Source organism: Nipponia nippon, unplaced genomic scaffold (assembly GCF_047370975.1).
Source record: "Nipponia nippon isolate SJK-2023a ecotype South Korea unplaced genomic scaffold, ASM4737097v1 scaffold_27, whole genome shotgun sequence".
Taxonomy (NCBI): domain Eukaryota; kingdom Metazoa; phylum Chordata; class Aves; order Pelecaniformes; family Threskiornithidae; genus Nipponia; species Nipponia nippon.
This window is the reverse complement of record NW_028262344.1, coordinates 3,567,847-3,586,172: the sequence shown is the minus strand read 5'-3', so window position 1 is coordinate 3,586,172 and position 18,326 is coordinate 3,567,847. Positions and strand designations below refer to the sequence as shown.

The window sequence follows — 18,326 nt, the reverse complement described above, 5'->3', positions numbered from 1 at the left end:
GCTTACACAGAAGAGCTGTCCTGCCCTGGGGGCAGCAGATGCCCCCCAACACCACCACTCGGGGCACTTAAGTATCGCCTTCTCTAGCCTTCCAGAAACCGCAAGCAGGCTTCTGCAGGCAGCAGTGAAACAGCACTGGCGTCTAAGAGCAGGCAGAGGACCCAAGGAAGGTGCTAAAGTTTGTGGGAACATAAAGAAAATTGGAAAGTACATGGGATGAATGCTCAAATGCAAGTTGTTTTACTGAATTTTACTGTTTTACTGTTTTTTTCACTGTTTTACAGATTTTTAAAACTGTTTTACTGTTTTTTACTGTTTTACTGAATTTTACTGTTTTACTTGCAGAGCTGAAAGGTGTAGCACCTCCGGCACAAGATTTCAGCTTCCTTGCAACAAGCTGAGATTATGTATGTGCATGTTGGTGCATTAAAAGACCAGATCCCACCGTTTCCCTCAGGAGCCATTTGAAAGGGGATCTCCTGCCCCAGCCACGGAGTCTCAGACTCTCCTACCCACCCCGGGCTCCCACCACAGCACACAGGGATTCCTCGAGTGACCAGTGGGTTGTCACCGGATTCCACCGGTGCCACCTGCCTGGCAACTTGCAGTGCCAGGGGACGGAGGGAGGCTTCCACGGAGGATGATCCTCACCGCTTGCAGAAGCCCAGCAAAGAGGCTGTTACTCAGATGCTGGAGAAGCAATGGTCTGGGTCAGGCTATGACAGGAGGGTGGCAAAAGGAAAGGTTTCTCCTTCTGGAAGTCAAGCTGGAAATGGCCTGAGAGACCACATACTGCTCCTACGGGGCTTATGCCGCAGATGTCAGAGGCACAGGCTCATGAAGACTCCCTTGGTTGCCAAGGCAGCTAATTTCAGTGCAGCTCACCAGCTTCTGTGCCGTGGGAGACTTGTGACTGACACACATGCACATCAACATACCAGTCCTCCCCCTGGGACTGTAAACACCATATGGAAGCATATGACACCATAAGTGTTTCATTTAATACTGCCCCTGCGAGGGGCTTCACTGTAACAGTAACAAGAAGGCATCTTTGCCAAGAGCTGCCCAGGGCCTAAAGACTCTAGGCAGTAATCGTGCCTCCGGGGAAGAACAGCCAGAGGATGAAGGAGCAAGTCCAAGCAGCTCTGGAGTAGCCAAAGTCCAAAGATTCGGAGCTGCTTCAGACAAGGCCTGGCTCGTGCTGGAGGCCGAGGGCTCTGGCCAGGCCCAGTAACAGTGCTGGAGGCAGAGGGCTCAGGAGCGGCTCCGGTCTTCATGGTTGCCTACAATCATTTTGCTGTAGAGTTTCTGTTGCTCCTCCTTGAATGTGTCCTTCACCTTCTCCCTCTTCAGTCCTCCATCCCTGGGGAAGAGAGTCATATCATCAGAGGAGCTGCAGGCGTGCACTGTCCGCAGCTTCAGCTGGGGCTGCTCAGAGCAGGCCAGAGCTCCCACAGCAGCCGGACAGCCACACTGGTACCTCAGGCTGCCCGGGCACACTGCAGACCAACTGTCCCCAAGGGGAGTTACTTTCACACCTTGCTCTGCCAGAAGCTGCACCCACGGCCCCGCACTGTGCTCAACATGGCAGCTCTGTCAGGAGCATGAGCTGCTCCGATACCACTACAGTAGACTGCCTGCAGAGTCCCTCTGCCTCCCAGGCTCTGAAGATCTCAGTGCCTGAAAAAGGACGTTCCTAGGCTCAACCCACTCTGCTGAGTAGCATCAAGTCAGAACCAGGGCATCCCAGTGCAAGCTGGAATCACAGAATAAAGCCCTGGTGCCCAACACACAGACAGAAACAAAGACTTTGGTCCCTGCTACAGAAGAGTAGTTTTGGAGGTCACAAGCAAGATGCATCTCCATTTCTCCATAGGCCTACGCTGCCCAACACAAGACACAAGCTTAGCTCTACAGCCCACAAGCACGCACCAGGACCCAGGAACACGGAAACCTGGCACCAGGAAGAGAAAAGCCTGCCTCGACTCACCAGAGCAGATCCACAAGGCCCCCCTGCCTGGCAATGGCTGACTTCACTCGATTGGCAAACTGGACAGCGTCCTCTTCGGGCTGCGGCAAAATAAGACTGTTCAGCAAGAGCGAGGGGCCAAAGAGGCAGCAGATCAGCTAGGCCAGGTTCAGCTTACTTACCTTCCTGGTCATTGGGGGCAAGTACCATACACTGCAGACAATGGCCCAGCTAGTCATCATCCTGAGGAGGTAGGTTACCATGCCATACTTGCTGCTGTTCCAAAAGGCATCTCCAAACTGCGGGTCATACTAACGAGGCAGAAGAGATTATTAAAGTCAGGCAGCGGTTGCACCCTCCCTGGCTCCACGTTCCACCCCAAGCCCAGCTACAGGCCAGCCCTCCCAGAGCACGACACGGAGCGGCCTCAGCTTCCCCACGCCCTCAGACCAGGCTGTCGACCCAGCCGTGCCGAGACTGGGCTGCCAGGGCTGAGCTCTCACACCGAGAGCTACTTGTCCTGTAAGAACGTTTGCCTTCTCATACCTTGATGGCTACAGGGTAAACTGTGGCTCCAATTTCAAAGCTCCCCTTTTTGAACATCATCACAGACGTGTTGTTGATGCAGGTTCCTGCAAGAGGCAAGCACAATCTTCTCAACGTCCCTTTGCAAGTCAGGTCAGAAGTCTAAGCTATACACCTAATGTTCTAAGCTATTCACCTCATGCTATACACCTTGTGCTCAGAGCTGGGCCCCTCACCCCAAGAAGGCCATGGAGGGGCTGGAGCGTGGCCAGAGCAGGGCAGCGAGGCTGGGGCAGGGGCTGGAGCCCAAGGCTGGGGAGGAGCGGCTGGGGGAGCTGGGGGGGGCTCAGCCTGGAGAAGAGGAGGCTGAGGGGAGCCCTCATCGCTCTCTGCAACGGCCTGAAAGGAGGCTGGAGCCGGGGGGGGTCAGGCTCTTCTCCCCAGGAACAAGCGATGGGATGAGAGGGAACGGCCTCAAGCTGCGCCAGGGCAGGTTTGGGTTGGGTATTGGGAAAAACTTCTTCCCCCAAAGGGCTGTCAGGCCCTGGCCCAGGCTGCCCAGGGCAGGGGCTGAGTCCCCATCCCTGGAGGTGTTTAAAAGCCAGGGAGATGTGGTGCTCAGGGACGTGGTTTAGTGGTGGGCTTGGCAGTGCTGGGTTAACGGTTGGACTCGATGATCTCAAGGGTCTTTTCCAACCTAAACGATTCTAAGATTCTAATGGCTAGGCCGCAGGCACCCAGCAACTGCCCCCTAGCACTTGCTCCAAACCCTGTCCTCTGTGTGCACAGGACGTGTCACCGGGACATCGTATATCTGACTGCCACATGCTGTGTTCAGTCAGCTCTAAAGATGCAACGTCCCCTTTGTCTCAGCGAAGGGTTTCAAGGCCCTTGGCTGTGTATGAAGGGAAGGAACAGAGATGCGGCGCTGTCCCAACGTGCCCTCTCCACCAGGTGCTTGTCTGGCCTTGCTCCACAACTCACCTTCCGGAAAGATAAGAATAGGCAGTTTGCTCTTGTCCTGGACATGCTCTGTGAGCCTAAACAGAAGAACGTCACTAATTAACACAGGGCACAGAAGCTATCACTAGCAATCCACGCAGCATAGTCCCTATCCTGCAGTCACGGGGGACTATCTGGGCGCCAGCAACGGTGGCACAGTCTCCCAGCACCCAGGAGGCAAGGCAGCGTCCTCAGCCAAGGGAAGTGGGCAGCCCCCGCCCCTTCCCAGCCTCCAGACCTCCCCCTGCAGCTAGTAACTGTCACACCTTTTGGCGACGAGGTGACGATCTTTGACCTCAGAGCGTTCAAACCAGACGTGGGGGCAAGCTTTCACCATGGCTCTCTGTATCACACCCATGAGCCCTCCGTGGATCTGACCCACCTGAAGAGGACAAGAAGACACAAATTACAAGACCTGGGGACAGACGGAAGGCTGAGGCAGCTCCTAGCTTCACAGCCAAGTTGAGGTTCATCTTTCTACCCCTGCCCTGGAAAGGCCGAGAGGAAAAGTCCCAGGCTCTGACTGGAAGGACAGAGGTAGCAAGCCCCAAGTGCCTTCCACATTGCAGGAGGTCCAGCTGGGGAAGTGCTTTGCTCTGCCATGGGCAGCAAAGCCCAGAGCTCTGCTTGCAGAACAGTGCCCAGAGACCACTGGTGCTCTGAGTCCCAGGCCAAGCTTGCTGGAAAGCCACGCACAAGAGGGTGTCTGGGCACTGTCTGGGAGTGCCCTGCGATGTCATGCAGGGAAAAGTAGTTCTGCACGCTCAAAAGCGTCTTGCTGCCTACTCCTTGCCCCATGCAACGTGCTTGCCGCTCCCACCACACGCGCGGCCAGGCCCCGGCAGGCAGAGCTGGGGCTGGGGTGCAGACCTTACCATCGCGTAGTAGCCGTCACTGGCCAGGATGATCACGTCAATGGGAGACGTGTGATTGGCCACACAGATGCCTCCATTTCGGGGTCTGTTTTCTCTAAATGCAAAACAAAGGTACAGATGAGGACAGAGGAACGAAGCGTGAGGCCTGCAAGAGGCAGGCACGGAGCAGCTGGTGGGAAGGGACACCCTGCAGCAGACAGTGCCTCCTTACCGGTCGTGGTAGGTGATGATGGCTGTGAGGGCACGCACACAGATCCGGTAACACATCAGGTGGACGTGCTTGCTCAGGAACTCCTTACACCTGCAGCCCAGGACAGAGACCATCACCCCCCAGTTCCACAATCTCCCCTGTAACGGTGCCACTCAGCCCAGCTGCCCCCGGCCATGAGATCCAACCGAGACTTCACATCTCTCCCACAGAAACACGTCTTCTCCCGGGTTTTGCCGTCAGCTTATGACCACTGATTCTTAACTCAGGAGAACCAAACTTTGGCCTTTGCTCTTTTCTGTTCTTATTCCTTTCAGAGCCCAGGGCTGAGCGCTATGCCACAGGCTTAGTGCTCACATCTAAGCCCTTTGTTTAAAATTACAGGGTGTCTGCTCCTGAGAGGCTACAGATGCCAGGACCACCTGCCTTGTCCGCAGCAGGCAGAACAGATAGGCCTTGCAGGAGAACTTCAGGATTACCAGGTCTCAAACTGCACAGGGGGCTCCCCATCCCCTCTTCCCCCAAAGATGAACTCACCTGCCATTTGGTAAATATCCCACCACTGTAGTACCAGTCACCAACAAGCTGATGCCAGTAAACGCCAGGGCTATCCTGCAGAAAGAGGGAAGCTACATGCTAGCAAAACCAGGCCACAGGCCCTACTCATCAAGTAACCTGTCTTGTTGGATCATGTTGGACAGGGTCCGGGGGGCTTGGAGACCGGTGGCACTTGCTGCAGAGGGAAGAGGCCACCAGCACCATCTCGGCAGGCAGGTTCCCGCAGCAGCACTCACCTGAGGGGCAGAAGGAAGCAGTAGCGGATGAGCACACCCAGTCCCCAGAGTACGGTGAGGCGCAGGCTGATATAGTGGAAGTTGTAGTTGGTCCTGCTGAGCAGGTTCCAGGACTCCAGCTCTTCAGCTGAGAACCTCTTGGTCACTTCATCATCCATGATGGTCTCGATGCCTTTGCGGCAGAAATAGAAGATATCTGAGAGCTCAAACTCAGGGGTGTCCAGGGCTTTGCCACTGCCACTCCGGCGGATCTCCTTGATCTCCTCTTCCAGTGATGTTGGCTCCTTTGCAATGATACCTGCAACGCGCAGCAGGCAGCTCTGAGCAAAGGACGACTTGCCGGCTCAAAGAGAGCTGAGAACCAGGGCCCTTACTCGCCTGCCCTCCACAGGGCCCCCCTCCTTTCTCCAGTCCAGACAGGCTGGAAATGAAGCACTCCCTGGGTGTGTTCCTCACAAAATGGACCTCTCCGTATCTCCCTCCAACGCACCCACATGGAAAAAGGCTTCCCAGCATACCTCAGCTGCTCAGAGACACCACATTTACCCCATCTCCCATAAAGAATTTTGAACTTCATATGTACCCATGCAGGGCAGGATCTTACCATTGGCATAGGGCTTGTATAAGGGATGGTTCTTCTCCTTGGCACCACGCTCTATTCTCAGTGTTGCCCACTGCAAGAGACACACACGATAAGCAAGATTCGCAAGGCCTGTAGCTCCACTTCGTACTACCCCTGTTTTACAGTCGACTTCCAGGGAAGACCACGGTTAAGGGGAGAAGATGGGGCTAAAGCAGGAGGCTTCTGCACAGAACTGAAAGAGCGATGAACACAACTGACCTGAGATGGAAGCAGAGACTGGCCTGGGAGGAACGTTTTTATAGCAGAGATCCGCTTGCCATAGGACAAGAAGACTGCCGGGGAGGTGACTAGCACAGGCATAAGACAGCCATGATGTGCACACGTTTGTGTGCCATTCTGCACAGCAGAGCCCCAGCGGGAAGCAGGGAATGCCAGAGGGAAGAAGAGTGCTCAGTGGTGAGACGGCACAGCAAGATTTTCTGCAGCCTCCGTGCCCTGTAGGCTCTGTCGCACTGGCACGTGGTTGCCACCGCACAGCCTCTGGGTGGACCGTGCATCCTGCTGGGGTGGTCCCACAGCACAAAAAGCCGATCACGGGACTGGTGCTATTTTTCAACCCTCATTTCTTCCAAGCTCAAAGCAGAGACTGTGTTTTCAGGCTGCTGCTAAAAACATCGGGCTGATGCCGGGATGGGATCCTTCCCTCCCCTACCCAGCTAACAGCTGCTGCTGCTTCTCAGCTCACCAGTCAGTCCAAAACAGCAGCAGCAAGCACCCTGAGACAGCAATCTGGCAGCTGGCTGCCAAATCCCATGCCCAGACTACCTGTTATCCACAGAAATCTCTCTCAGCTAATTCTCAAGGGCACCAGCAAAAACTGCAGGCTGGATTTCTGGCCCTCCCAAGTAACCCTCTCCCCCTCACATGCTTGTTAGGAGAACAACCTTCTAAAGGAGGACTTGTCTACAGCACACTTATTGCTCCAGGCCAGCTGCTCCAGCAGAGATCTGTGAAGAAGGGGAAGCTGCTGGCAACTCCCGGCATCCCGGTCTCAGCCCATGCCAACATCAGATGAGGAGGCAGCAATGTGGGAATGCTAATTGCTTGTGGAGTGTCCGGGTCATCCAGCAGCCTCCTCTGCCAGCAAAAGGAACTGCAGGATTGCAGAAGATTGTCTAGACACTGCCATCCCAGGAGAAGTCAGAAGAGGAGCTCTGACCCAGCAGGAGCTGGGCAGCCTACTGAGCAGGCGTTCCTTGCAAGCCCAGCACGTCTCTATCCTGACTGCGGTCGCAGAAAACGCAGGCCCCCCCGGGAAGCACCAGGCAGGTCTCCCTCACCACCAGCAGAGGTGTGCAGCCGCCACCCCAGGCCCCTGGGCTAGGTTTGCAACACTGGCCTCTAGAGCTGGGAAAACCTGTCGGGTGAAGAACGCTCCCCGAAAATACAATTCTGAATGACCAAAGCTAGCGAGTGAACTTTCTGCCAAATCTGTGAGCAGTTCTGCCAGAGTGCTCCTCTCTCTCACCACTTTGAAACAGACTTCAAAGCCTTTTCAGAAAAATACTTTCAAACTTGAACACCAAAATACGTGTTGAGATTAAACGCTCCTGAATTGAAGAAAGAAAAAAAACCAAACAAGGTGAAAAGTTCTATTTCAGCTAAACCAAACTTCTTATCAATTTTTTCTCCCAGTTCAGTCCCTACATTTGAAGTCAGGTCTTCAGACATCCGTGTTAACGAGGCACCACCTCACAAAGCCCAGGGTCCCATTCACACCTCAGGCTTTTGGGAGGAGTTTAGCTGCGCTGAACATTACAAGCTCCAGGGCTGCCCTCCCAAGCCAGCCAGTACAGAGATACCCCTGGGGAAGACCAGTCCTGTTCAAACAGCAGCTGCTGTACCATACATCCTTTAGCAGCTTGAACTCCACATCTAAGAGCCTAAAACCTCGCTATCAAGCACAGGGCACCCCTTCTCCTTTTGCTCGGGCTGCCAGGGTAGGGTGGCTAGGCTTTATCTACTAGGAGTTTGGCAAAAATTCTGGTCTCACCGGGGACTTGCTTCAAGGAGAGGTGTTGGCTGTGAGACAGCCCATAAAACGAGTCTGCCAAAGGCAGGCAAGGGAACAGCGTGACCCCAAGTTGGAAAATTCCACTTGGCATCTCTGTGCCAAAAGAGTCAGTAAGGGCTGCCGGTCGTCCTCAGAGGCTGCAGGTCCAGACACGGCTCAGCAGATAAGCAGGTGGCACTCGGGGACAGAAGGGTGTTGAGAGCTCTGGGTTCTGGCCACAGACCACTCGGGGCTTGCAGTACAGAAAGTCCTGCCTTACCTCCTGCTTTTGCTTCATCCAAACGTGTGCTGGAGAGGAGCAGCCCACTGATCGCGGCCTTGTCCCTCCCCATCACACCCTACACCCCTTTTGGCTTCTTTCCATGTCAAACTGTAACAGTCCTCTGTCTCGCCTGGGACATTAACCCATCCAAGCACACAGCTTCTCTCAGCACATCTACAGATCCGCCTGTACCACTGCATACTTACAGGCCACGCTGTCCTACTACTTTACTCGAAGACTTACTGGATTAATTACAGGGAGAAAACAGCCCATGAACAGAGGTCCAGTAAACTGCATTTGGCTGAGAGGGACATCTGGCACCAGCACACGTCACCAACAAACCAACCTCCCAGCCCAGTCATCTGCAAGGCTCTGCTGAGGGGCAAAAGCCTCTCTCCCTAGCACAACCACGCTTGACAAGACCCCTGTGAACTCACAGAAAATTCTGAAAACGTGACTTACCTGAAAAATCTTTAATAATGTTTTCATGTAAACCTTGCGGATGCCAAAGGAGACTCCAAAAATTGCTGGCACAATGATGAAAACCAGAAGCAGAGTGAAAAGCACGGTTATGGAAATGCCCAAGAGATTAACCACCAGGCTGTCAAAGGGGAGCAGGAGGAACATGGTGAAGGGCCCAGGCAAGGCTGGTGCCCTGCAGCCAGACAGAAAGGCTGCCCGCAGCGATTGCCCAGTCCTCCTGTTATTCAGCAACAGTCTCACACATGCACTGAGTCCACAGCCTGCTCACAGACCCCATTCCAAAGTTCACATCCTTTTTGGGCTCTGCGAGAGAGGGAATGCAACAGGATCAGGGAGAGCAGTTGGGAAAACAAGCAAACAGTCTGCCAGGAGCCCAGGTGAGTTCCGACCGTGTGGGCTGAGGAGCTCAAAGAGGACGGAACACGCGCATAGGTTCCTCCATGGGCGTGCAGCGGGCGCTGCAGCGACACAACTGCATGAATGGATATCCTCCCAAGGCGCCGCTGAGCAAGTCCTGCTGTGGGGCAGCTTGCGAAGAAGCTGGCAGCAGAATCCCCTTCTGGCTGCTGACAGCATGCAGGGTCTCTTCACGGGGACAAGGTGGAGTCCATGCCTGAGCCTGCATTGGAGGAGATCGAGGGAGGTGGCACTTGTGGGAGCCTACCGTATGTGGAGCTATTATTGTTCTTTCCGTGAGGACACAGGCACTAGCGCAGATCCTTGCATGACGCCTGGAACAAGTTTAATTCTGGAGGCCCCTGGCACCCGCTCACGCTGAAGGGTCGTTACAGACACAAACGAAGCCTGTGTCCCTGGAAAGCTCTTCAAACAGCGAGTTGGCTTCTTGGCAGACGAGGCACTCGCGTGCCACCAGCACTAGTGGAGGAAAAGGAAACCGAAGTCAGGCAAGTCACGCAGCTCGGAGAGACGTCAACTCAGAGGGGGTGGCAGGAGGCCAGGGACAGTGGGCTCTGAAACCTGGAAGGCAGCGCTTGGGCTGAGGTCACATCACCCAGAGCAGCTCCTGAGACACAGCAGATTCGGACTGGCACTCCAGCTACTGCCTGGCACCGTCACAGACTTGGGAATCACCCCCTGCTGCCACTCATCCTCTATTTTCATACCATTCACACCTCAGATTGAACAGCCTCATCCAGAACCACGCCTAGAGCACAGGACGCCGCAATCAGGTCCCAAGAACAGGAAAGGAGCCCATGGAGCGACAGAAAACCCTTCCTCACAACACAGATCTTATCGCCGCTCTCATTTCAGAGGCATCCGCGAGCACTGAGCCAGCCAGGTACCCGGATTCCTGGGAAGGAATCACTTCCTCTACTCCGGTACACACACCTCACCCCTCCGTCACACGGGGCAGCTTTACAGGACAGGCAGTTAGCCCAAGGGGACAATTATCGCTGATGATTAGCCAAAGTGGCACTTGCCGGGCCACGGGGGCCAGGCAAAGGTCAAACAGCCGGCACTACAGCCCTGCCGGGGGAGGACGCCCTCCGCACCACGGGTACGCGCAAGGCCAACTGGGGCTAGTCAAGAGCCTGCTCGGGGGAGACTTCCCTTCACCTGGCTACGGAGCGTCAGCCCGAGGGTGGGATGTAACAGGCAGCCTCCAAGCACACGGGATCAGAGGAGAGCCTGGGAAGATCCTCTTCCTCTTGCTCCCAGTGTGTTCCGGCTGCTGGCTCGGCACTGCTATACCAGTAATGCTACGAATATCCGTAGTGCTTCAAAGGAACACGCACGCCTGCATCAGCCACGTCCCGGGAGAGGCAGCTCTGCAGCCACGCGCGTAACCGCCCGTCATGCCAGAGCTGTCACCCATCGGAAGCAGGACTGGTGCTGGCAAACTGGTCAGACCGGCCATCTGAGCTGGCAGCCGCTGCCCTGAGAGGGGCCCGGTTACGGCGTTCCTCCGCCGTGTCACCCAGCGGCGGCCCGCCAGGGCAGGCCAGGCCACGCGCCGGGCAGCAGCCACGCGTGGGAAGCCTGGGCAGGCGCGGGCAGCGCTGCCTGCCGGCTACGGCCGCCGGGGCTCCCGCCGGGCCGACGCTGCCAGCCTGGGGACCGCCGGGCCGGCAGGAGGCCGGTCCAGCCCCACCGCTAGCAGGCCCCGGGGCAGGGGCAGAACCCGGCTGCGGCACCGCGGCCCGGCGGGCAGAGGGCGAAGCCCTCCCCCCGAACGGCGGGTACCCCCAGGCCGGCGGCAGCGGCCAGCGTCGCTCTCGGGTCTGTTCAGCGGGACGCGGCCCGCCCGCCCCGCGAACCAGGGCAGGGCCGGGGCTCGGCCCGGCGACCTCCGGCCTCGGCGTGTGCGCGCCAGGCCGCGGGCGGAGCGGCCGCCCGCCGTGCCGGGGAGGCGGGAGGGGCGCCCCCGGGGGCCGGGCGGGGACGGCTGGCTCCGCCCCGGGCCGAGCGGCGGGGACCGAGCCGGGCCGGGCCGGGCCGGGCCACATCAGACCGGGCGCGGGAGGGCGCTGCGGCGCGGGGAGGCCGCGCTCCCCGAGGCGGGCGCCGGGTAACGGTCCGCGGCCGGGCCCGGGCTCTGCCCGGGCGGCCCCGACCCCGCCGGGCGCAGCGGGACCGGGGCGGGGGGAGCGGCGGCCGCAGCCCCGGTGCGGGGAAGGCGGGAGGGGGAGGGCGCCGGGCCGGGCCGGGCCGAGCGGGGCCGCGCACGCACTCACCTGCCGCCACCGCCGCCGGGCCCCGGCTCCGCCCCCCGCCACGTGCCGTGCGCGCCGCCGCCCGGCGCTGACGTCAGCGCGCCGCCCGCGGGGCCGCGCCCGCAGGAGCTCACCGCCCGCAGGAGCGCACCGCCGACAGGGGGCGCCCGCCGCCGCCCCGCGCCCGCCCGGCCCCGCCCCCCGGCGCAGGCAGAGGTACAGGCAGAGGCGCAGGCAGGAGTCGCGAGGCGCCGCCACTTTATTCACTCCCCGTTACAGCACCAACGAGCGGGGCGCCCCCGCCGCCCCGCACACGGCCCCTGGGCGGCAGCAGCACCCCGCAGCTGCCAGGGCCGGCTCCCACCCGCAGCGGCCGGCAGCGGCCCGCGGGCCACAGCCCTTCTGTCCTCGCTCCCCTGCTCCCGCCCCGGCGTCGCCCGGAGAACCTGGGGGCAGGAGCTGCACCGAGCGGCGGCTTCCAGCCCCTGCGGCGGGAGCCAGCAGCGAAGAAGCTTCCACGGAGACCGGCGGCCGGGCCAGACGCAGGGAGGAGCCAACGCCGCCGAGCGGCACCTTCTGCGGCCGACCCCTGCCTCGGGACCTGGACGGGACCTACGCCCCCCCCACCCCGCCTTCCTACCAATAAGGAGCCTGGGCCTCTGAGCGCCGCCAGGTCTGCAGGTGAGAAAGGACCAGGGTGGCAGCCCGCGAGGTGCCCAGGTGCTCCCAGGCCCCGCTGGCACCCTTCACGGCATGGGAGGGAGGGCGGACGACGCCCACGTGGCAGATCCTGTAGTTCCTCCCCTGGTTGTTGTCCCAGTGGGTCTTCTGGCCGCACTGGAAGGAGATGCAGAATTCTGTGGCCCTGCAGGAGACGGAGAGCTTGGGCAGGGCAAGCTCGAAGGAGAAGGTGTCTGTGTCGGCTGAGCCGTACGTGCTGTGCATGTACTGGCAGGAGACGTCCCGGAAGCTCTTCCAGCCGTCGAAGGTGATGCGGACCATCACTTTCTTCTCGTACTCGATGTTTCTGACCTTCACCGTCCCTGACAGGGCACGGTCCTGGATCAGGCAGTTCTCCAGGCAGACGTGGTTGCTGTGTAGGCGGCTGCGGAAAGTCATGTAGTCCGCAGAGGGCTGTGGGAAGTCCATCACATACCTGCACGCTTCTGGGCGCGAGTTCCGCAGCCGAGGTCGGAAGCGGGCAAGGTCAGACAGGGCGTGCTGCAAGTCACAGAGGTCTTCCTCGATCTTTGAGAAGAAGCGGACGGCCGTCAGCGAGAGCCCCTTCATGTCAGCAAACACGACCCTCTTCTTCTTCTGGCCCTTGGAGCTCTTGGTGCTGTCTCGCCGCTCGGGCTCGGGTTCTGCGCTTAGCTTCTGGTTGAGACACGACCGGAGGGGTTTGCACCCCCGGTTGCCCCGCAGCTCCTCGTAGGAGTTCAGCAGCTTGCGGATGGGGGGCGAGTGGCTGAGGCAGAGCCGCACGGCCAGGTCCACGGGCATGGCTGGGGGGGCGATGGCCCCGGCGCTGTACACCTGGAAAAGCCTAGAGGCGAAGAGGGGGGTCAGGCAGCGTGCCCCCGCCGCCGGCTCCCCGCCGGCGCCCCCCTCCCCGCCGCCCGCCCCCGCCCCGCGCTCACTCGCCGCAACTCATCGCCTCCCGCCCGCTCCGCTCCCGCCGGCTCCGCGCCCTCAATGGGACCGTGGGAGCGCCGGCGGCCGGGACACCCCGCGGCGGCGGCGGCGGCCAATCAGCGCCGGAGACGCGCCCCCGAGCGACCAATAGAGGGGCTCGGGGGGCGGCCCCGCCCCGACGGGCTGAGCACGCGCCGCCGCCTCGCCCCGGCCACGCCCGTCGGCTCTCACCGCAGCCGGGCTCTGCCCGCCGGCCCCGCCCCGCCCCCGGGGCCCGGAGACCCGGCCACCGGAGACCCGGCCACCGGAGACCCGGCCACCGGAGACCCGGCCACCGGAGACAGGCCCCCCTCTGCCGGGTAACGCTCCCGGCTGCGGCCCGCCTCCTCCTCGGGAGCCCAGCTCCCTGCTGGCGAGCTGAGCCCCGCAGCGCCGGGAAAGCTGCCCCTGCCAGCAAACCAGGAGTTTGTTAGGTTCTTTATCTTTTAGAAGATAAGCGTTGGCTGAGCTGTCAGCGCCCGCAGGAAGCTACGGGAAGAAGAGGAGCGTGTTCCTCTCACGTTGTCTTTAGAGGTTTGAACTGGTTTTACAGGGCCCTTTTCAGGCGCTTGTTCGAAAACAGCTATTTCCAGGGTGCCTAAGCACAAAGAAAACGCCAGGCTCTAGCCTCATCCTCTATCGAAACTCAAAGAAGTTTCCTACCCCGGTTCCTTGCCCTGAGAAAGGAATTCGCTCACACCTGAGCAGGCGAGAGACACTGCCGCGTCCCTGACACGTATATTTAAAATCACCTTCACTGTTCAGCTCACATGTGACTCCTTGACAGAAAAGACTGTCGCCAAAATCCGATCGCCCCTGCCCTGTACTACCTGCTAATCTCTCCAGAGCCGCCTAGCCGTTTATGTTAAGCAGCCCTGATTGCTCCTGCTGACAGCACAGATTTTCATCAGCTCATGACACAACCTCCCTATCAGCATTTACACCCGGCTCTCCATCGCCGCCGCGTCTGAGCGTCTCCGGCGCCACGCAAGACGCCTCTCGCAGGACGGCCAGGAGGAGCGAGCGCTTGAGCAGCGAAAATCTGCAGTTTGGCTGGCTTCAGTCAGCAAAAACATAGAAAAAGAAGTGAGTGTCCAAGCGGCACCATGCCCTAGAGGGACGCGCGGCGCGGCTGGCCAGCCGCTCCCGCCTGGGGAGGAGCAGGACAGCCATCCCTGTGGCTGAGCAGGAGCCGGAGGCACTCGCCTGGCTGGGCCGGCAGGAGCTGGAGGTGACCGCTGTCACCCAGCACCCCCGGGTGCCAGCCCCGCAGCCTGGCCAGCACCGGAGCAGAGCCGTCGGCCAGGCCCAGGCCAGACCTCAGAAGCCCCGAGCTGAAGCCGGTGGCCGTGCTCAGGCCCGAGCTGGAAGCGGCGCTCCCCGTTTCCGACGCCAGCCTCGGAGACCGGCGGCGCGCATCCTTCTGCAGAGGTCAGCTGCGGCGTGCTCCCCTGCGAGGTTTAACGGCGGCCGCAGCTGCCCAGGTTACCATCCCAAGCGACGCCTGCGGAGGTGCTGACAGCAAATCGCCCCCCTTTCTCTGCACCAAGGGCTCCTGCTCACAGTCTCACGAGCCGCCTGCTTTTGAACCTTTGAATCCTCGAAACTTTTTCCCGCAGAATTCCCAGTTGTTTCCCCACCGTGTAGGAAAGTTTGCATAGGTAGTTATTGCTACTAAGGAATAATCATCCTCACTGAATCACGTGTTATTTATTTGAGATCATTTTCCTGTAGATAGCCAGGAAAAAAGAAACAGACCCACCTTTGGATTACGTTTCCTAGACGGGACTTTCAGAAGAACAACTCCCTTGCTACCAGCTCTAAGGCAGATATTTCTCAATTCTGGGAAAGCTGCTGTCACCCAGACGCAGAGCAGCCTACAGCCAGGGTTAACCAGGGCAGCGGAAGAGAAATCCCAGGGAAAAATACCCAGGGACAGCTTTTCCACACTCCACGTCACACGCGACTGGAGCCCAAGGGAAGACCGTCCCCCTGCGCGCTGTGGCGATGGCTGGCACGCTAGGCGACCCCACGCGCTTACGCGTGCAGACGCCCTCCAGCACGTGCAACGCAGGCGATGAGCCAATTTTCAGCAGTTGCTTTCCAAGAACCATCCTTTCCTCACACCCTCTCAGCCTGACAGTGCGTTTCCCCCCCGCTTCGGTGACCTGGGGGAGTCAACACAGGTGCGAAAGAGGCTTCTTGGCAATGAAACCGCTTGCCCCACCTTTCTCCGGCCCTGAGGAGAGCAGATCCGGCTCAGGCTGGGAAATCACGCTCACCATCAGTGCCCTCCTCACGACCTCTTCCACCATCCACCTACTTTGCGTTTAGAGCTAATCACTCAGTAAACCCAAGCTACCTCCACCTTGGAGGGAGCAGAGAACGAGGGATGCATTTGAGCTCAAGCCTTACAGTAGACCCCTTGGAACCTGGAAAAGCTGCTCTCCCTCTGCACGTTCCCTTCCAGAGGCACGGATTAAGGTGGACGGGCTGCTGGGTCTCCTCCTCCATCTAAAAGTACGAGCCAAAAACACCACTTCCTCAAGGAAGTTGTGGACGCTTCCTCTTCCCCCAGCACAGACAGAGCAGAGGCACAGTGTTGGCAGTGAGGCAGTATCCAGGACACAAAAAGCAGACCGCAGCATTTTCAGGTATGCCAGAACTGAATCTGTCAGCCTGAGTGATTTCAGCCCACCAGCCATCTTCAAAAACCCTGCCCAGCCTGGGATGATGTTGCCCTGTGCCAGCCGTCAGGCTCCAGAGGGGAGCTGTACTGAAGGCACTCTGGAAAGAACCAGCTCCAGTTAAGGTTCAGCTGCTAGGAGAGGACAGGCACCCCTCATGCTCACATTGCTGCAGCCACGTGAGATGCAGCGGTGAGGCAAGTACTAGCTGTCTGGACAGTTGTCCAGTCAAACTTAATAGGGCCAAGGAGAAAGTCTGCCAGACGTGACACCTAGACACTCTCCAAGCAGCTCTTCTACAGCACGCTTCTGCAGCAGCCGATTAAGGACTTTGGCTGGGAGCTTCAGTCACCTCTGTGAGGCTGCCCGGGCTGTAGGTACGGGCAGGGCACAATCCGCAGCCTGTCCTGGGGGGCTGTGCAGAGGTGTGTGCTACTGATTCCAAAGGATTAAAACCAGCCTGCTCTTAACGTCTATACTTAAAAGAATCTTCTTTACCTAAATGGATTCATTAGGAACACTATAAACCACACATGCAAAGCCACTCACACTACAAGGCGCACGGTGTCACCCCCGGCCGGCAGAGGCAGGGGGTGTCAGCGGAGCAGCGGGCTGTTCCTTGCATCCCACCACGCCGGGAAGACCCTGTCCTGGAGGAACACAAGCCCCTGCCCGCCCGCACACCTGACAGGCACCGAGCTGAGGTAGCGCGGGACGCCCTGGCTTCTCCTCCGACTACAAGAGGCACGCACGGGTCCACAGGGCCAGAGGAGCTTTTCCTCTGCGCAACCAGCACAAAGGAATTGCTTGTCCCCCTTGCCCCAGCAGCTCTGTCAGCGGAAGGGAGTTTGACAGTTTCTTCTCTCACAACCGCAATCAGAAGCTGTACCAGAACCCCTCACTCTGTGGAGGGAGGGTCTTCAGATCACGCGTAGCAGAAAGCTGCTTTCTCCTGAGCCCACGATTACAGTTGTTCCGTTTTAGCGAAACTGGCCGCCACTGGTCTTCAATAAGGTGTCCCAGCAGCTACACACTGAAACTTCCCAGAAAATGCCCCCTGACTCGTCACTTTGGATTTGTTCTATTGACCCAAGTCTCCCTCCGCAGGGAGCTGAATGCTCTGCTGCAGAAATCAAATACAGAGCGCTGGCCTGATAGGAAGCAGCACAAATAACACACAAAGCATAGAAGGTGAGGCAAAAAACAAGACTCCTATTCTCACCCTGCAGCCAGAGACCATTCTGGGAAAGCTCTGCCAGCCTCACGCTCCAATATCTTTCTAAACGACATGAAGGCACCACAAGCCCCTACAAGCTTACAAAATTCCTCGGAGCTCTTCCACAGTGCTGAGCTGATCACGCAGACCACCCTGTACAAGGGCGCTGCTTGCTCCGGAGTACACTGACCAAGGCAGCCTTCAGCTCGAGGATTAGCTGTAAGAGTGGTGTAACCTCCCTGAAGTCAGCCAGGCCAAGGCAGCAGGTCAGAAAAGGCTGGAAAAGCAGCAAGACCTCTCAGCCCCCTCGCCGGACTTGATCGACATGCAGAATTTCAAGAGGTGAAATAGCAGCACCTAAATCCTCTCTGCAGGATCTGCTCTGGTGGTGGCTTTACACAAAGTCTGAGCACACAGCAGAACCAATCGAAACAGCATGAAGCCCCCATGGCTCTGGCACAAACACCCTGAGCGTAAACCAGTTGCTTTGGTTAAGAAGTTTGTCACAAACCTGCAAATGCTGTCTGACATTTCCAAAGCTTTGATCGTGATTGCATCATTCGCAATCTGATCAGAGAAAACACAGCTGCCCGTGGCTCCTCCTCACTCCTTGGCCCAGGGCAAGAAATGCCATTATCAGCACAAGGTCCAGGTAGCAATTCCAAAGCCAGGCCTACTCTGCAGGCACATCTCAGATACCTGTAATGGCGAGGGTGGATATTTTACAAGGATAGTGCTATTATTGCCAAAATTCCAGGAAAAAGCAGCGCAACTCCTCTCTGGCCATGTTAGAATGGGCTGTACTGACACAACTGCAGCCGCACGGGGTCACAGGCGGTGCAGACAGAACACAGCTTGTGCAGCCTGCCTTCCCCAAAGGCAGGGCCTGCCCAAGGAAGGACAGACTTGCTGTTTGGCCCACGTAACAATGCTTCAAGGGAGAAACTCGAGGCAAATAGAAACCCTGAATTCCCAAGCTCGTGGCCATCTCCCAGCTGATATTGTCAGAAAGACAAAGGGAACAAACTCGGTAAACTCTTCACCCTCCCTTCCCACTGCAGGTAAGGAGCTGGCGCTAAGCACCCCACGCAGGACCCTACGACTCTCGCCTGCTCGCCCACGACCTTCCCTTTGCTCTGAGCTGCGGTTTCCATCCTTAACGTGTTCCCAATCCCTCCTGCTCCGTCTGCAAGAACAAGATTTGCTCTGCCAGCAAATACCTTTATGTGTGGTGGTTTTTTGCTCAGTGGATCATGTGGCAAAGCTGGTGCAGAAGTATCCCCCCGTTCACCTCAGAGC

The 18,326-nt window shown here is 58.4% G+C and overlaps 2 protein-coding genes across 5 annotated transcripts; both read right to left on the bottom strand.

Moving 5' to 3' along the window:
• Positions 1-229: 229 nt before the first annotated feature.
• GPAT4 (glycerol-3-phosphate acyltransferase 4) lies at positions 230-11,555 on the bottom strand. 3 transcript variants are annotated; one of them, XM_087762686.1, is made up of 13 exons: positions 11,472-11,555; positions 8,755-9,651; positions 5,978-6,047; positions 5,374-5,671; positions 5,117-5,191; positions 4,583-4,672; positions 4,372-4,465; positions 3,763-3,878; positions 3,479-3,534; positions 2,516-2,601; positions 2,152-2,280; positions 1,991-2,070; positions 230-1,363 (listed from the first exon to the last, which is right to left on the bottom strand). In XM_087762686.1, exons 2-13 carry the CDS (start codon positions 8,917-8,919, stop codon positions 1,255-1,257), a joined length of 1,368 nt encoding a protein of 455 aa, XP_087618812.1. In that variant the 5' UTR covers positions 8,920-9,651; positions 11,472-11,555; the 3' UTR covers positions 230-1,254. The 3 variants fall into 3 exon arrangements, with proteins under 3 accessions (XP_087618812.1, XP_087618813.1, XP_087618814.1); XM_087762687.1 differs by lacking the exon at positions 11,472-11,555 and adding an exon at positions 10,354-10,516; XM_087762688.1 differs by lacking the exon at positions 11,472-11,555 and adding an exon at positions 9,754-9,864.
• Positions 11,556-11,691: 136 nt separating this feature from the next.
• On the bottom strand, positions 11,692-17,659 carry LOC104016023 (protein phosphatase 1 regulatory subunit 3C-B-like). 2 transcript variants are annotated; one of them, XM_087762689.1, is made up of 2 exons: positions 17,539-17,659; positions 11,692-12,996 (listed from the first exon to the last, which is right to left on the bottom strand). In XM_087762689.1, exons 1-2 carry the CDS (start codon positions 17,556-17,558, stop codon positions 12,087-12,089), a joined length of 930 nt encoding a protein of 309 aa, XP_087618815.1. In that variant the 5' UTR covers positions 17,559-17,659; the 3' UTR covers positions 11,692-12,086. The 2 variants fall into 2 exon arrangements, with proteins under 2 accessions (XP_087618815.1, XP_087618816.1); XM_087762690.1 differs by lacking the exon at positions 17,539-17,659 and adding an exon at positions 13,091-17,464.
• Between the last annotated feature and the right edge of the window lie 667 nt (positions 17,660-18,326).